The sequence below is a fragment of the Megalobrama amblycephala genome, linkage group LG1, assembly GCF_018812025.1.
Source record: "Megalobrama amblycephala isolate DHTTF-2021 linkage group LG1, ASM1881202v1, whole genome shotgun sequence".
Lineage (NCBI taxonomy): Eukaryota > Metazoa > Chordata > Actinopteri > Cypriniformes > Xenocyprididae > Megalobrama > Megalobrama amblycephala.
Window position 1 is genome coordinate 45768974 of NC_063044.1, and position 17787 is coordinate 45786760.

At 38.7% G+C, this 17787-nt stretch overlaps 1 protein-coding gene across 1 annotated transcript in view; it reads right to left on the reverse strand.

The window, feature by feature from the left end:
- Window positions 1-197: 197 nt before the first annotated feature.
- abcc6b.2 (ATP-binding cassette, sub-family C (CFTR/MRP), member 6b, tandem duplicate 2) overlaps window positions 198-17787 on the reverse strand; it is a 22924-nt gene continuing 5334 nt past the window's right edge. Inside the window, exons 3-31 of the mRNA XM_048196104.1 lie at window positions 16775-16900; window positions 16081-16218; window positions 11305-11430; window positions 11132-11193; window positions 10890-11021; window positions 10450-10656; window positions 8383-8560; window positions 8146-8307; window positions 7770-7862; window positions 7266-7469; window positions 7021-7167; window positions 6840-6927; window positions 5245-5314; window positions 5034-5160; window positions 4774-4950; window positions 4453-4620; window positions 4027-4210; window positions 3855-3927; window positions 3655-3772; window positions 3144-3351; window positions 2744-3054; window positions 2464-2663; window positions 2252-2378; window positions 2074-2175; window positions 1816-1962; window positions 1572-1730; window positions 1299-1465; window positions 1013-1207; window positions 198-919 (exon numbers count right to left, since the gene is read on the reverse strand). Of these exons, the coding sequence (XP_048052061.1) occupies window positions 811-919; window positions 1013-1207; window positions 1299-1465; window positions 1572-1730; window positions 1816-1962; window positions 2074-2175; window positions 2252-2378; window positions 2464-2663; window positions 2744-3054; window positions 3144-3351; window positions 3655-3772; window positions 3855-3927; window positions 4027-4210; window positions 4453-4620; window positions 4774-4950; window positions 5034-5160; window positions 5245-5314; window positions 6840-6927; window positions 7021-7167; window positions 7266-7469; window positions 7770-7862; window positions 8146-8307; window positions 8383-8560; window positions 10450-10656; window positions 10890-11021; window positions 11132-11193; window positions 11305-11430; window positions 16081-16218; window positions 16775-16900 (4305 nt within the window). The 3' untranslated portion in view covers window positions 198-810. The remainder of the gene's footprint in view (window positions 920-1012; window positions 1208-1298; window positions 1466-1571; window positions 1731-1815; window positions 1963-2073; window positions 2176-2251; window positions 2379-2463; window positions 2664-2743; window positions 3055-3143; window positions 3352-3654; window positions 3773-3854; window positions 3928-4026; window positions 4211-4452; window positions 4621-4773; window positions 4951-5033; window positions 5161-5244; window positions 5315-6839; window positions 6928-7020; window positions 7168-7265; window positions 7470-7769; window positions 7863-8145; window positions 8308-8382; window positions 8561-10449; window positions 10657-10889; window positions 11022-11131; window positions 11194-11304; window positions 11431-16080; window positions 16219-16774; window positions 16901-17787) is intronic.

The window sequence follows — 17787 nt, forward strand, 5'->3', positions numbered from 1 at the left end:
ACTGCTGCCTGCTGGTTCGGAAAGGCATTTCATCTTACGCAGGCGCAGAACTGACGTGCTGCTTGGCCGTCGGCTGTTTAAGCGTCGGTTTGGTGTGACAGGGCAACTTTGGACACAGACGCTGCCGACGTGAGCCAACCCCACAGTCTGCTTTCATCGCCACTAGTTCATCGGCGTCGGCTTGGTGTGTTCTGGCCTTAACATGAAAGGATATTTCTCACATCATAAATAGCTTAAAATATATGCATTTTTCACCTTAATGGGAATTAATTTAGGGTTTAATGTGCTGACATGATGATTAATAATCTCTTCAAGTAGAATTGTGAATTGTCAAGTAGAAATAGTTCTACAGCTGTGTCTTGTCAGGATCTATAAGAATACAAACTTCCACAAAACTTCACTTTGACAGCAATGAGAGATGAACATGACTATGCACACTGTCTGACCATTTTGTATTATTTTGACCTACTGAAGGACCTCTGCAGTAAGTAAATGTTACTCAAGTCTTCATATTCTGAGATGAGATTGTTGACGACATGAGAAAATCAGTCTGTTCCTTTAGCATCTCAGACGTCAGTTAAAGAATCAGCAGGAGAATGCGGAAGCACACCGCTTCTGTGATACTGGAGAAACCTCTTCATGCTGAGCTTTGTGCTTCTCTTGATTGAGAAGGCAAGACATGCCCTTTGGTAAATACTGTGATGAAAAGGTAGTCTCAAAAGGTGTGTCGGTGAGATGTTCTGCACCATTATTCTCATAGTCTCTCATGAGTGAAGAATTGATCCAGTCACAGGTGGTTCTTCTGAAGGATCACACTAGCCCGGCCTCCAGGCACATTCGATAGAACTGACCATGCTGAGAGATCAGATTGGATGGAGAGTCCATCTCTATGATGTGCCCTCTGTCCATCACAATCACCCTGTTGGGAACAGTTGAATAGGACTGAGTTAGAACATTGTCAGAAATCATAATATTATTCTTCTTCAACATACATATGTGTACTTTTTTGCACCTTGTGTAGTCCATGATGGTGTTGAGGCGATGTGCGATGGTCAGAACGGTGCAGTCCTCAAACTGAGTTCGGATAGTGGACTGTATCAGATTGTCCGTCTCCAGATCCACAGCTGCAGTGGCTTCATCCAAAACCAGAATCTTGGTTTTCCTGAGGAGAGCTCGAGCCAGGCAAACCAGCTGCCGCTGACCCAAACTGAAGCCCAGAAAATCCAGTAAGAAACAATCAGATCAGGTATTAGAGAACATTGCCAAGAAGAGGGAGGAATCTTGTCAAGAGTTTGTACCTGAGATTCTCTCCACCCTCTGAACACTCATGGTTGAGTTTGTCAGGCAGGCCAGACACAAAGTTCTTGAGATGTGCGAGTTCCAGAGCTCTCCACACCTCCTCATCAGTGTAGCCATCGAAGGGATCCAGATTCATACGCAAGGAACCTGAGAACAGCACTGGATCCTTGGGCAAAATGTGAGGTTGTAATTAAAGCACTCAATCATTGAATCTTTTTTGAAAGTTTGTGTCAATGCTATTAAATATTTTTTAAATATATTTTCAGGTGTACCTGTGGGATGATGGTGATACGAGACCTCAGTTCATGCAGTCCGATCTCTGCAATGTTTATCCCATCTATGGAGATCTTTCCTTTTGCTGCTTCAAGGATTCGGAAGATTCCGAGAGCTAGAGATGATTTTCCAGCCCCTGTTCTTCCCACAATTCCAACCTGAGTGGATTAGATGAACGGCTTAGTACATAATAAAAAATAAAGACACAAAATGTGTTCCATTTCCACCAGATGTTATATTTACTTTTTCTCTTTCATTAATACTGAGAGAAATTTCTTTCAAGGCCCAGTCAAGACCCCTGCGGTACTGAAGTCCATATTCCTGGAATCCAATGGATCCTGACCTGGGCCAGTGTGATGGGAGTGGACTGTCCTCGAATGTCCATGGTGCCTGCGACAACCCAAGACAGAATTAGTGACCTCATGAATGATTGTAAAAATATACTTTTGTCACTTTCCATAAAGGAATTTATGGGGAAAACAGAGTTCAAACCAACATTACCTCCTTTGTTGTTTCCGCATATTCCTTCACTCGCTCAACAGACACAATGTTGTTTTCTACATCAGTCCATGCCCGCACAATCCAGCTCAGGATCCCAGTTACCTGAAATGTTATTTTTCTTGAGAACTTCTTGAAAATAACATGTGTGGCTTTTTGACTTTCTTAATGAGATCCCTACCTGGAGAGAGTGGGACACAGCTAACCCCACAATTCCAGGGCTTAAAGTCGCCCTTCCCATAACAGAGAGAATAGCTGCAGCAAGGACCAGCAAGTTACCCAGAAACTCTAGATTTACTGCCAACCACCTTTTGGAATAACATTAAAGATATTGTACAGAGTTAGACTGAATGACATGACCAGTAACAAAGAATGAATAAGACTGAATCTGACCTGGTGGCCACAAATCTCGGGAAATAGGACGTTTGATTGTGGTCCACTCGGCTGTTTGCCACTAGGATGAACCTAGGCTGTTCATCAAAGGCCCGGATCACGCTGGCTCCTTGAACTGTCTCGTTGAAATGAGTATAGATGGGTGAACGACTCACAGACTCTAGTCTACGCAACTGGCAGGACGTGGCCACATAGAAACTCTGAAAACACAGGAAAATAGATGTCAGATAAATGACTGGTGATAATACTCTTGCCTGCTAAGCGATCTATAGTAGCATACCTGGATAAAGGCATAGAGGAGAGTCAGAGGCAGTATGATCACTCCTGCAAAAGGAGTTGCCATCAGCACGATAATGCAAACCTCCAGAAGTTTGAACACATAGCCCAGCATCATCTTTAGACCATCAGGGATCATGCAGTCAATGGCATCTATCTCTTTCGAGAAACGATTGAGAAGATTACCACTGGGTGTACTCTCAAAGAATGACATGTGAGAGTGAAGTACATTGTTGAGAAGATCCAAATGAAGATGCCGGGATGCAATTATTCCTCCAAGTGAAATAGCCACAGTAGTCCCAAAAATTGCAGTTCCTGCAATATGACATCGCAGTTAATGAACAAGAACAATACAAAGCCCAAGGATACTCAATGCTGGTTGAGAAATATAAGGGATATTTAACCTTGTGCAAAGCCGAGAGCTCCAAAAACACCAAGCTTCAGATCTGTGTTGACCTGAGTTCCATTTACAACCGGCTCATCTGCCCACAGGCTTAGCCAGTAGTTGTAGGCCAGTGAGGCAGCCTGCTGGAACGCATAGAGGAAGATGATGGGGATGATGAGGGCCAGGCCAATGGTCCTGAAGTACTCCACATACAGCTCCAGTTTCACCTATGTGACCCATTATGAAGAAGAATGTGTGAGGACCAGCTCTCTAGATGATATAGTGCACTTTCAGGCTATATTATGGTGTTCAGAACAATGAAACTCAAAGGCCTGTAATCAGGGGTTAAAGTTAGATCTCTGTGGTGACACAAGAGAATATGAAACGCTTGTTGTTAACCTGTAGCTGAACTTTAAAATTGACCTTTCAATCCAATTCTTTGGCTTTTGGTATGGAATTGCATGTGAAGGTATATTTTGATGCGTTTACCCATTGTTTGCAATGTCTGTGAATGTGGCTCTATTACTTACTCGGCCTGTATGGGCTTTGTCAGCCAGGGTCAGTCTCCCAATTTCCTCCTGGTCCTGCTCCTGTTCCTTGTCAGATATAGCCTCCATGGTTTGTATAGTGGCACTTCCCATGTCTCCACTTCATAAAAAAAAAAAATGACAGAAAGGTGAATATGTATTCTTCAACAACGGTTGCATTTGCATTTTCAAAACTTGGTTACCTGATGAGTTGCTCCTGGGAGAGGTCAATTGAGAAGTCTGTCATGCTGAGACGAGAGACTGATTTCCTGGTCCCTAAAACAAGGTGAATCTGCATTTTTAACTGTTAACTTAAAAATAGTGTTGTAGTTTAGTCATTTGTTAAGCTGGGCACTCAATCTTTTTTTATCTTACCTCTGTGGGTGGTACTTTCCTTGCGTTCACTGACAGAAAAGGCTTTAACGAAATTGGCAAAGGCGTTTTGCCTGCTCAAAAGCTCTGCATAAGAGCCCATCTCTGTGATTTCTCCATCCTCCATCACCAGGATCAGGTCCACCTGGGGCAGGAAGCTCAACCCGTGGGTCACCAGAATACGAGTCTGTTTTAGCAAGCATTGACAGGAAGAGAAGTTTGCTAAACTGCAGTTCAAAGACATCCATCCATCCATCCATCCATCCATCCATCCAAATGACACTTTATTTTAATTCTACTTCCTAGCATTTAAATTCAAATTGTGATTCACTATCCTTTTTCCTACTTCAATTTAGAATGTAGCATTTCACATATTAGATTTTAGGGTCACATATTTTGTTTATCTCACTTATATTTTTTAAGTTTTACCTTATTTTTAAGAACTCCATTAGGTCCAATGACCTTTTCGAAGATGTGCTGCCCCACATGTGCATCCACAGCTGACAATGGATCATCAAACAGATAGATATCAGCCTTCTTGTAGACTGCACGTGCCAGACTCACTCTCTGTTTCTGTCCTCCTGACAGATTCAGCCCCTGTGAACATTGTAAAAATGTAGTGGGAGTTTCACTCCACTGATACCCTGCATATTTGAAATTTAAAATAATTTGATTTTTATAGCTTTTAACTCTATTCTATCATGTCTGGTTCAGGCATGGTGTAACAATCATTCTTCAAACTGTGTTTACCTTCTCTCCAATCTCTGTCAAGTCTCCTCCAGGTAGGATCTCCAGGTCTGGTAGGAGAGCACAGGCCTCCACCACTTTCTGGTACCAGCTGCCTTTCCTCTCACGTCCAAACAAAATGTTGTCTTTAAGAGTGGCATTCTGGATCCATGCTTGCTGAGGCACGTAAGCCACAGAGCCCTGAAAGAAAGTGCTAGCAAAATTATATGTGGAATATGTGAATGATACCAATATATTTTTAATAATGTTCCTGAATGATTTACTGTAACTGTGACGTGGCCACTTTTCTTTTCCATCTCTCCCAACATCGCAGACAGAAGAGAGGATTTTCCACTGCCCACATGACCTACCACAGCCACCAGTGAACCGCGTTGCACTTTGACATTGATCCTGCATGAATTGATTGTTGCCAGATTATTGTCTTCATATGCTTAGAATTGGTGGATCTACAAATATATATTCAAAGGCACCTACCTCCTGAGACATGGTGTGCTATCTTTAGACCAGCTGAAAGTGCCATCGTCAATAACAACACTATCAACATCTGACAAAAGAAGGAAATTAAGAGGTGAGCTCATGATGTTCCAAACCTGTATGACTTTCCCTACTCTGCCGAATATTTAAATACATTTTGAAGATTTTCCCATGCTCTTTCCAGTGTAGTTGCAACAAATGAGAGTTTTCAAGCTTCAAAACACAAAGATGCCATAAAAATACAATAAAAGTGGTCCATACAACTCTTGGACAATCACAGTATATTTTAAATATTTTGAAGACATAATATCTTTGTGAGAGAGACATAAACTAAAATTATTTTCTCTGAAAACCATGAAAATTCAAAAAGATCTCTCCATATTTTGTTCATGAGAGAAATAGAAATGTCCAGTTCATTGACAAATATTTTAAATGTCAAAGAATTTCAAAGAATTGGCTAATCTGTTTCAGAAATGAACTGAATCTGAATTTTTATCATAAGTCAGACTGATTTTGTTCTCAAGTTCAGCTCGGTGATTAAATGACTTTGTTACAGAAGTTAACAGCTCACTGGTTAGGATGATTATCCATGAATCACAACATAAATTGGGCTACTTATTTATTTTTTTACAAAAAGCTATCGTATGACCTAGTATATAGCACATGGGTCATATGGACCTGCTTTATGATGTTTATGCATCCTTTTTTGAAGCTTAAAAGCTTTAGCTTAATTGTAAATAGCAGATAGCACATTATTCAGAATATTTGCTATTGGTTATGGAAGAAAGAAAGTCATACAGGTTTTAAACGACTTGAAGATGAGTACATTTTGACCAAAATTTCATTTTTTGGTGAGCTGTTCTTTTAGGTGTTCATTGCATTTGAGGCTCACAAAACTATACCACAAGTTAATGAGGGAACAGGGTGATAATTATTTTGCTCAATACATTTACATTCTTTTTTTTTAACCATCATCCATGAGATATTATTGTCCTTTCTCCAATATTCAGATGAAGTAGAGAGAAAGACCGAAGCATTCTCACAACAACTTCTCTTTGACCTTTGATATAAAAGCAAAATTGTTGTATTTTTAAAAAGTACATTTTAAAATAGGTCTTTAACACATAAAAATGTGGAAAAAGTTATAGAAATATAATTACAGCTCCAAAGCTGAAAATCCCCTTCCAGTAACCACTGCATGAAGTCATAATTCGCATTTAAAGCCACTACCAACACCCACCTCATAGCCACACAATTTCCTTGTAGTGTTTGCTGAATCACAGCATTTAAATTAATGTATCTGACAGCCTGCGCAAATGGGCATGTCTTGTAGAAGAACTGCAAAAATATTCTTCAAGGTGGGCCTTTTTGGCAGATCAGTACAGAACAGTAATTATTTTTGTTTTTTGGATGTTGGGTTTTGTTATGGCTTCCTGCATTAAGATTCCACCATCACATTGATAGGGAAAAATCTCTTTATTGTGCTCAACATGTATAACAATGTTGGTCATCTGAGGCTTATAAAATGTTTTATATCAAAAGCATTTTATAAGCTTCAGTAAAGTTTGAAAACAATGACAAGCTAATGCACTCACCAGGATTGTACGGAGCTCTCTCCACGCTATCTGGTTTCAGCTCGTCTTGACAGAGAAACTTTCCGAGACGCTTGAGAGAAACCACAGCCTTAGAAACGAGAAGAAATAAAGATATCTTAAAATTTCTTTGCAAATGCACTATTATAATTGCATATGTTTGAATTACAGTACTGCTGCTCACCTGCATGGTTGTGCTCATAGCAAAGGGCAGTTGACTGAGCGGAGCTTTGAGAATGTTGATGAGAGCCATGGACACAAAGACCTTCTGAGCATCCAGAACATGCTTGTCATCTATCAACACATACACCCCAAACATGGCAAAGGCAATCTGAAGGCAAAGAGGTGTACAAAATTCACATTTTTCAGTTGTTTGGACAATAATAATATGTCGAGATGACGAAATCATCCAAGAATTATGAAATGTACCAAGAAAGTGGAGGAGTTGAAGGAGGCGATTGATATGGAGTAAAGTATCTGTGACTTCTTCAGAGCATTCAACTCTTTTTCCCTGTAGCCAAGAACACGTTCTCTGAAAGCATTCTCCCAGGCGTAAAACTTAAGGATCTTTATTCCGCTCAAGATCTCATTCATAAGCTTAATGCGGCCATCCATGTACTTCATCTGGACCTCCTGAGAGCAGAAAACAGGTTATAAAACATGTCAATTGAGAATCATGCAAGAAAAGTTGTTTTCAATTCTTTGGATGTTTCAGTCAAAGCAAATTAAGGCATTTCAGTTATACAACAAAGCAAAATCCTGTGTTTTTTATGGACAGAACTACACAGACTGTCCTCATGCTCAGGTTTTAAATGATCTGTAGACATGAAGTTCCTAGGACGACACTGTACCGACACAACCTCAGTCGCCACAGCACGAATATTATCATGGAAATATCATCTAATTGACTCCATTGAACACCATGGATGATACCTGGAGCTTGCTTCTCATTTTGGCAATGTACCCATTCAAAGGGAAGATGAGAATCACAGTGGCGATGCCAGCCAAGGCAGACGGGCCAAGACGCTGTACAGGGATGAGACATTGAAATTAATGAATTTTAGATCTGCACTCTATGAAAAAATGTGCAAACATCTTTGTACCTTGTTTATCCCCAAAACATTAGTAGTAGTAGTTTACATACTAATTAGGTGCTAACAAGCACCTTTTGGGGTTAGATAAAGTACAAAGTTGTCATTTTAGGTGTTTTTTCTGACAGTGTAACAGTCCAACATATTTTAGAAGAGGAAAAAACATGAACATAAATTCTGTCCATCTTTATTTCTACAGTAGAAGCATCTGTTCTCACCTGCCAGAGGAAGAAAAGACATAAGGCGATTTCAATCGGAGCCACCCACACTGCATTAAAGTACACCACGAAATCCATGAGTTTCTGGGTGTCTGCCGAAACCAAGTTCACGATCTCTCCGACTGTACATGTTCTGCGGGCTGCGCTGTTGATGACCAGAGACTGTGGAGACCAGAATGAATGTGAGAACCATTATATGCATCTTTGCATTTGTTAGTAAACAGTTCAAAAACCTACCTTCCTGTACACTAGGCCCATAACTGCAGTTTTAACCCTCATGCCCACCGTGAAGCAGGTATACATATACTGATGGTTGAACAGGGACTGCAGACAAGACAAGAGGAACATCAAAAAGGCAAAGAGGTAACCCTTCCACAAGGGGGCATCTTCATCCCTCACAAAGCCGAGCAGTAGGCTGAAAAACAAGAAACAGACAATGTTATGATTTACTGAAACCCAGACAGTAGCACAACACTTATATACGAGTTGATTTTCGTTTTATTTTTTTCTCTGGGTATGTCTCAATCAGGTCCCTAGTTCAGAAGTCAGGGCACTGATCAGGGAGTCGGCCACATTCATTTTCACTATAAACTGATTCACGAGCTAGGGAGCTGATTGAGACGCAGGGTTTATTTACAGCAAGCACAAGACAAAGCAAAAGAGGGGTTGAGCATAATTTATGACAAAAAATATGAGCCTTCTTGGACCTAATACAGCTGAGCCTATACAATAATCCCAGGTACGTGCATCAAAGTGCACAATCACTGTAATATGGGGTGTTTTAATGGTAGTGAGGCCACAGTTCCTGTGGTTCTGCAGCAGTGAACCCACCACAGTGCTCTTGGCTAGTCATATGCCAGACAAAGTGGCTTAATTTGATGCTCTAACTGCAGTTTCTTTGCCTTTTCAGAGCTATGGCTCAGCCACAAACAATATGATGCTGCAGAGAGCAGACTCTCCTAAGCGTCATGGTGCTTGGGACAAAATTAACAGTGTGTGGCTGTACCACAGCAGGATGTGGGGGGTGGGGGTGGGGTGATGAGTGTGAACTCAGTATTGAGTTCACACTCAATACTGAGAAAGGGCAATAAGTTCATAGACAGTTAGGGTTCCCCTTACAAATATTTGTTATTGTTGCAAAACACTTATGTGCCAAAGGTCTTGCTCTACATTTATATATTGGCACGTGTTATCTAAAAATAAAAAACTGCCCCTTACATACTGTAGATGTTTTGGTTTTACATGATTAGTAATTAAAAATATTTTTAAAAGGATATTTGATGACATTTGACTTTAGAGCTTGTCTAGTGCAGTAAATACACTACCACACAAAAGAATGTATGATTTTTTTTTTTTTTTTTTAAATAAATGAATACTTTTATTCAGCAAAGATGCATTAAATAGCATTTTTGTAACATAAAATGTCTTTACTGTCCCTTTTAATCTATTTAAAATAAATTATTTTCTTTTTAACTTTCTATCCATCAAGGAATCCTGATGATTTCTGAAGGGTCATGTGACACTGAAGACTGGAGTAATGATGCTGAAAATTCAGCTTTGCATCACAGGAATAAATTACAATTTAAAATATAATTATAATAGACAACAATTATTTGAAATTGTAATAATATTTTGCAGTATTGCTGTTTTACTGTATTTTTGATCAAATAAATGCAGCATTGGAGAGCAGAAAAGACTTTCAAAAACATTTAAAAAATCTTACAGATCCCAAACATTTGTACAGTGTATGTCTTGTACTACAATCTAAAAATGCTGGGTTAAAAACAATCCAAGTTGGGTTGAAAATGGACAAACCCAGCAATTGGGTCGTTGATTGACCCAGTGATTGGGTTAAATGTTTGCCTAACCTGCTGCATAGTTTAATTTAACTCAACTATTGTTTAAAAATTACTGTATTGCTTGCTTAAAATGAACCCAAAGTATTTTGGAAAATAACATTTATTCATATGTTTAATAAATGAACATTTATTAATAAGTTTAATGAATGATAATAATAAATTGCTTCTTGATTATTATTGTTGCCTCCAGTAATTATGTGTCTGATTTTTAATTTCCAAACTATTTATTTTAAGCCAGCCATATAGTAATTTTTAAACAATAGTTGGGTTAAATAAAACTGCCCAGCACGATGGGCAAACATTTAACCCAACTGTTGGGTTAAAACAACCCAATTGCTGGGTTTGTCCATTTTCAACCCAACTTTGGTTGTTTTTAACCCAGCATTTTTTAGAGAAAAATACAGTATCACTGTGCATGCCATGACAGAACCACTGCCTCTCTCACCTTAACACTTGTGGTATGGAGAACATGAAAGCATCTTGAATGACCAGACAGAGAGTCCCAGTCAGGAAGTAGGGGCCAAAGTTTTTGGCTAGTGTACGGAGCAGACAGAAACCTGAGCTTTGTTCTTTATGGAGTTTTCTGAGCAGCTGCGTCTGCTCACTCAGCTTATAACCAAGACCTTGTGCTTCGTTCAGAGAGCTCTCTTGCCTGTGTTTGAAGGAGAGAACACAACTTTAGTCTCTGAAATAGCGTTCTGCTAGCATTGTTGCAACAAAGTAAAAAAATTGCACTTTGTTAACTAATAATACAAATAAACCAGTAGTTATGAGCAGACAATTTATGGATGTCACATATTTTGCTGACTAAATCTCATATGTGTACACAATAGTCTTCATCTCAGGATGGAAAACATGCAGTTAAGGAAATAGCAGGTGTCTTACTGTTGCAGTTTGGCGCATTGCTTGGCCCACTCTTTCTCTAGATCACAGATGATTCTTTCAGATGTATCCTCTTCTCGTAGAGACCAGAGGTCTTCAGCTTTTAAAGGTGAGCGGTAGCCCTTTACCACCAATCTGTGGAGCACAAATATGTGTTTTCTCTATTTCTCAGTGGGATTTTATTCTCTGGACCTTCACAAGAATCTCAGAAGTTCATGAAATGAGAGACAAAAAGATGACTCTACCTGCCATACCACCAGAAAAGTATTTTTGAAAGGAAAGAAGCATCCTCAACTGGACATGGATTCTAGTGGAAAAAACAATACTTCCAGGTATTATTTTCTGACCATTTTCTAAATATTAGTTTTTGCATATGTAAAAAAAAAAAAAAAAAATCATAACATTGATAACACTCTACCTTTACATATACAGGTTTAAAAGTAGCTGGACGTTTATCAGCAAAACAGCTGAGGATGAGCTGAGCCAACTGGAGAGAGAAGAATGTGAAAAATGCCACGAATCTCATTGCATCCGCAGAGAAATCCTGTAACACACATGACTGGATATCAGTAGACTGTAGACAACTGTGTGGAGAACAATACAGTCGGTATTTGTTTTTTTGTGATGTTACATAAAATGTTACATAAAATAGTATGTAACATAAAATGTAATTTAGCAAACCGTTTTTCTGTATCCCTCTACTTTCAACTGGGATTTTCCCTCTTAGTGTGTCTTTCAATTCTTATATCCAACTATTACAATCAGCTTAATCTTTGATATTGTTATCTTTAACATTTCACAGGCGAAGGTTATATTCAGTTCAATTTCATAATTGGGGGGTATGAGGTATTCTTGTTTTAAATGCATGTTTTCATTTCTTCATAAAAATGAGATCAAACAATAATCGGTAGATCCCCTGTAGACCCGCACCTGCAGTACTGAACAATAACTGAACTTGTTTTCTTAGCACAAACTGAATTATACAGATGAATTGTTAAATAACGCTGCCTGTTTTCTGTGGAGATGACCAACCAGGCACGCAATTTGCCAGGGATTTCCCAAGGAGTCATTCACCACATATAACCTGCATGTTTCCTGTGGGACCATATCCATATTTCTCTTCTGCCTGCCCTAGCACCAGGGCAGATCTGAGATCAGCCGCCCACTTTGTCTCACCACAGTGTGCGGAGGCAGGACTGGTGGCTGATGTGGGGAGTGTTCTTTTGGGGATGTTGCCGGCTGTTCCCCTCCCTTCCTTTTGAAGACCTCAGCTTATTATAATGACCTAAATGTTCCATCAAACTAGGATTAATGACACAACAAATCTATTTATGAGCGCTTCTAAATCATGGTATAAAAAATACAGACCACAGACACATCTTTATGCCAACAGACTCTTCATTCACAACTTCTAAGAGCAGAAAAGTTGCTGGTATAGTAATAGTATAATAGTATTCATTGAGTACTCAATCGCAACAACTGCCCCATGAACCCATCTTATCATTTTTCTCCTGGTATCTATGCTTTTGTCATATATGTCCACTCTAGGAAAATTTACATCTTTTATTCAAATATTAACTTGTTAAAGATTTTGTAAGGATATTGCTTAGTTGTGCTTAAAGTATTTTTTTGTGTTTGTGTGATAACACAATGAAACATGGGAAAAAATATAAATATAAATATACACACACAGTGTATTATATATCCGTGCCAGAGGCCTGTATCTGCTGCTGAAAGTTTTACAGGGGCCACAAAATGTATCCATTCCCATGGACATCTGACAGAAATGGTGTCAAATGGCCAAGCTACAAGAGAAAGTGCAAGCGCAGGCCTCTTTAAGAATATGTAAACACAAGTTTCATTTACTCAAATGGTTACAGTCCAAACTCTGGACACCACAATGGAGGATATTGTGATTATTTGTCTGCCACACCGTGTGCTTAAACAGTTTGAAGAAACTCAAATTGGTTAGGGAACATATCCTCCCACAGTGTGGTATGAGAGGACCAAGCACCCGTTGTTCTGCTGTAGCTGTTGGACCTGCTGCCCACTGGCCGAGGGCTCATTTAGGGCACAACAGATCTCACCACAAACCAAGCTTCAGTTCCTATGTAAACGTATGGGCTGTCATCACTGAGCTGTATGCGGCTTTATTGTTTTGTTTTTTCCCCCCACTTCCTTACAGTATTTTTACTTCCTTACTGTACTTAAGTAGCCTACATTTTTTTCAAGTGTCTATTTTCAAAAGCCAGTATTTTCATTTTGGGAAACTTTTACTACAATACATTCCAAAGCATAATATCTTACTTTATACTCTGCTACATTTCATTAAAATTTGAACTGAAGAAATCGAGATAGCAATGTCCAATTCGTGAACTGGTTCTTTTCGATGAACTTGTTGAATCAGTTCACTAATTGCAATTAATGATTCATTCATGAAACATACTGATCTGGGCTGCGTTTCCCAAAAGCATCGTAAGCCTAAGTTGATCGTAGAACCATTGCCACCAATGGAGATACGATCAACTTAGGCTTATGATGCCTTTGGGAAACGCTACCCAGAACAGTTAACTCAGTTAAAGGGATAGTTCACCCAAAAATGAAAATTTGATGTTTATCTGCTTACCCCCAGCGCATCCAAGATGTAGGTGACTTTGTTTCTTCAGTAGAACACAAATGATGATTTTTAACTGCAACCGCTGCCGTCTGTCAGTGGTATAATGCAAGTCAGCGGGAACTTGGACTATAAGAGTAAATAAAACATGCACAGACAAATCCAAATTAAACCCTGCGGCTCGTGACGACACATTGATGTCTTAAGACACGAAACGATCGGTTTGTGCGAGAAACCGAACAGTATTTATATCATTGCGGAAGTGATGTCTCGCGCTCATTGAAGTATATGCGCGAGACATCACAGAGCGCGATCAGACCTCACGAATCGAGTGATGAATGCCGTTGGACATTGTGGTGTATTAGAGGTAAAAAATGATATAAATACTGTTCGGTTTCTCGCACAAACCGATCGTTTCTGATCTAAGGACATCAATGTGTCGTCACGAGCCGCAGGGTTTAATTTGGATTTGTCTGTCGTGTTTTATTTACTCTTATAATCCAAGTTCCCACTGACATGCATTATACCACTGACAGACGGCAGCGGTTGCAGTTAAAAATCATCATTTGTGTTCTACTGAAGAAACAAAGTCACCTACATCTTGGATGCGCTGGGGGTAAGCAGATAAACATCAAATTTTCATTTTTGGGTGAACTATCCCTTTAATTAGGCATGACTAAAATGAGTGAAGAACTGAGAGTAAAATAATTCCCAGAGCGTTAGTATTTGGAGGATTAGACTGATGGCATGAAAATTAAGCGACTAATGTCTACTAATTTTAGTCTTGTCTAAATATGAAAGTTATATTTAGATTGTACACAAGTTAATTATCTGTAAAAGGTTGAGGTGTTCATTGTTATTGTATGCGGACATATTTCTGTATCGCTTCTTGTATGTGGCAGGCTACTTTTGGCAATAATAATGAAAATCAGAGCCTTGAACCTTATTGCAAAGTGTAACCGTGTATTTTAAACAAGTAATCTATGTATAATAATAAAAAAAGTATACTATTATATTTAATATTCATCAGTTCTTCTGGTAGACTGGGCTGTCTTTAGGGGGGACAGCACTTGAGGGGGCCCTGCAGTGAACCGACCGAGGGGCAGCCCCTCCCCTGAGGAACGGTATCAGAGCAAGCGCCCCCATTTCCACTACCTCGCAATGGGCCCCGCCCCATGCTTGGGACAGCCCTGCTGTTAGCCACATAATATAAATATAAAACAAAATATGCACATAGCCCTAAAGATTATACATTCCACACTCAATATACTATCTCTGCAAGTCAGCTACATATACATTTCCATTCCAGTGTCAAGATGTTTATTATTGTGTCTGTGACTAGATGCAGTAAAATAATTATGGAGTGGGAGCATCACAGCAGGCGAGACACAGACTGAGGGAGACAGTAACGGCATCCGCAGACGTATGCGGCTTCTCCTATCTGTCTGGAAAAGCACCAGCGGTGATTGCGACTGCTCTCGGCACTGCCTCAGCTTTGGACACAGAGGGCATTGAGGGAAGTGGAAAGGGAAAACCGACAGGCCTGAGAAGAGCACCATCTGTAAGCACTCTGTTTACGCACTGCTGTGTTAGGCTCACACACACAACACAGATAAATTTAGAGAGTGAGATTAAGTAATATTCAGTAGAAAAACCATAGTGTTATGCATATGTAAAGGGAGAACAACAAATCCTAGACATTTTGTTTTGCCAGGAATTCACAGATGAAGGCAACAAGTCAAATTTACTCATTTCTCAAAGCACCATTAATGGCTGTTATATTAACAACCCTTTAGTAGGGGTCCAAATGTTTGTGACCACAAGTATAAAAGCTTCTTTTTTTTGTGCATTTTTTTCAATTTCATCTGTTTTATTATTATTATTATTACAAATATTATTATTAATAAATTATTATTACAATTACTTTGGCAGAAACACTCCTAAAAATAGAGCAGAATCATAAAACTTTGTTTCAAAGACTACCACAATGTCTAGTATGAGTTCCTCTCTCTAGCAGAACAGATTTTTGGATAAGCAAAGACCCATGGTGTTAGTTTTTTTCAGTCATGATTTTGGTCTTGTGTTCTTGTTTCCATTGGCCAAAGTATGTTTGTACATTTGAAATCCAGTTCTAACATGCAACAAATAAAGCAAAAAAAAAAAAAAAACATTGTTAAATGTAGCTGTGTGGTTGACTGATTATTTTCCTAAATTTAAAATAGTTTGCATTGACAGTGTTTGTTATTGTGATTCTTTGATACGCCTAAAGCCCAATGGGTCAAATTTGGCCGTAATCCTAAATTAGAGAATAAAGGGTTAAAATTGAAAAAGTGGATATTTTGGTGTTCAGTGAACTTATAGCAGTAATTTAATGCATAGTTCATAATTTTCCAAAGGGTTCTTGGGTTCTCCAGGGTTAAATTAGATGTCAAGTTCAAGATTTTCAATGTACTATCAGACTTTTGAGTCCCTCTGTACATATTGGGTGAACTCCGGTAAGTTTATTTTCAATTCTTCATCAACTAGATATGGAAACTGTTTTTTTTATACAGTAGTTTGATATACTAGGGATATACAAACCTCGTCTATGATGGCTTGTATGTTGGCTCTAAGAGGCACCAGTGAGCAGACCACAGTCAGCGTCCAAAACAGGAAGAGAAAGATGGAGGACCGAAAGCCCCTCAGCCTTTCCAAGTGGATCACCAACACTGCCAGTATCTGAGGATACAGTTTATTTCAGTCAGTGTGCTAGTTGAGGTCAATAGAGAAATCCAAAACACACTAGAAGAAGAGGACTGAATACCATTAGATAGCTTAGACATGGATTTATTTATCTTTTTGATAAATTTTTTATTGATTCTGTACAGGTAAGCATAGACTACTGTGAATGTTTACTACTGCGTCAGGACTTTAAAATGGACTTATCTGGTTGGGCAGATCTAAAAAAAAAAAAAAAAAAAAAAAAAAAAAAAGTCGTTTACTACAACCACTGTTGACACTGCTGTCTGCTGTGACCAGAGGTAAAAGAAGCTTATTTATCCTGATCCCTTCAGGAAACTTCTGCCAGACGTCTGGCCACAAAGAGATTTGTTCATTCAAGCTTAAATATAACAGATCATAAATCTTAACTATCCTCTAAAAGAGTTCCTTTGAAAAAATATATAGAGTTCAGAACATAAATTTGGGCCCTAATATTTCTGAAATCAACATGGTGTTTTGCAACAGTCATTAATGGAAAGGGGAGGTTTAGGAGAATAGTAATATTGTGATTTACCATGGTAAGGCTGCGAATTATAGGGCTCAGGAGAAAGACCATGTGACGCTCTATGTCTCTCCTCCTTTCCACCAGCAGATAGACCATCTCCAGGAAACCAAAGGAAGCCAGACAGAGACCCAAACCCTGCAAGACACACACACAGACATGTAAATATTAACTGCAACGTTGTGGTGTCATGCCCCCCAAAATTGTTATTTACTTAAACTACCGATGAAAGGTTTAGGAACGATTTCTTTTATGTTTTTGAAAGTCTCTTATGCTCATCTAGGCTGCATTTATTTGATAATAAATACAGTAAAAAAACAGCGATATTGTGAAATATTATTACAATTTAAAACAACTGTTTTCTACATGAATATACTTTAAAATGTAATTTAATGTAATTTTCAGCATCATTACTCCAGTCTTCAGTGTCACATGATCCTTCAGAAATCATTCTAATATGATGATTTGATGCTCAGGAAACATTTATTATTATTATCAATGTTGAAAACAGCTTAATATTATGTGGAAACTGATACTTTCAGGATTTTTTGATGAATAGAAAGTTCAAAAGAACATTATAAATGTCTTTACTTTCACTTTTGATCAATTTAATTGGTCCCTACTGAATAAAAGTATTATTTTATTTAAAAAAAAAAGAAAGGAAGAAATCTCACTGACCCTGATCTTTTGAACATTATAGTGTGTGCTCTTTTAGAATTGATACTTGTCAACTGGGTCAAAACGTATGACATTATATGATTTGATTTGATCTGTTTACTTCCCGTATTTTCCTGACTTTTACATGCTCTTTAATGATGTCACCTATTTCTACATTTCCATGCACATAACAATAACCTGTGAGTTTTTCAGGTGACTGATGCTATATTAAAATCAGGGGCACAGAGATGTGTTAAAGGGTTAGTTCACCCAAAAATGAAAATTCTGTCATTTATTACTCACCCTCATGTCGCTCCACACCCATAAGACCTTCGTTCATCTTCAGAACACAAATTAAGATATTTTTG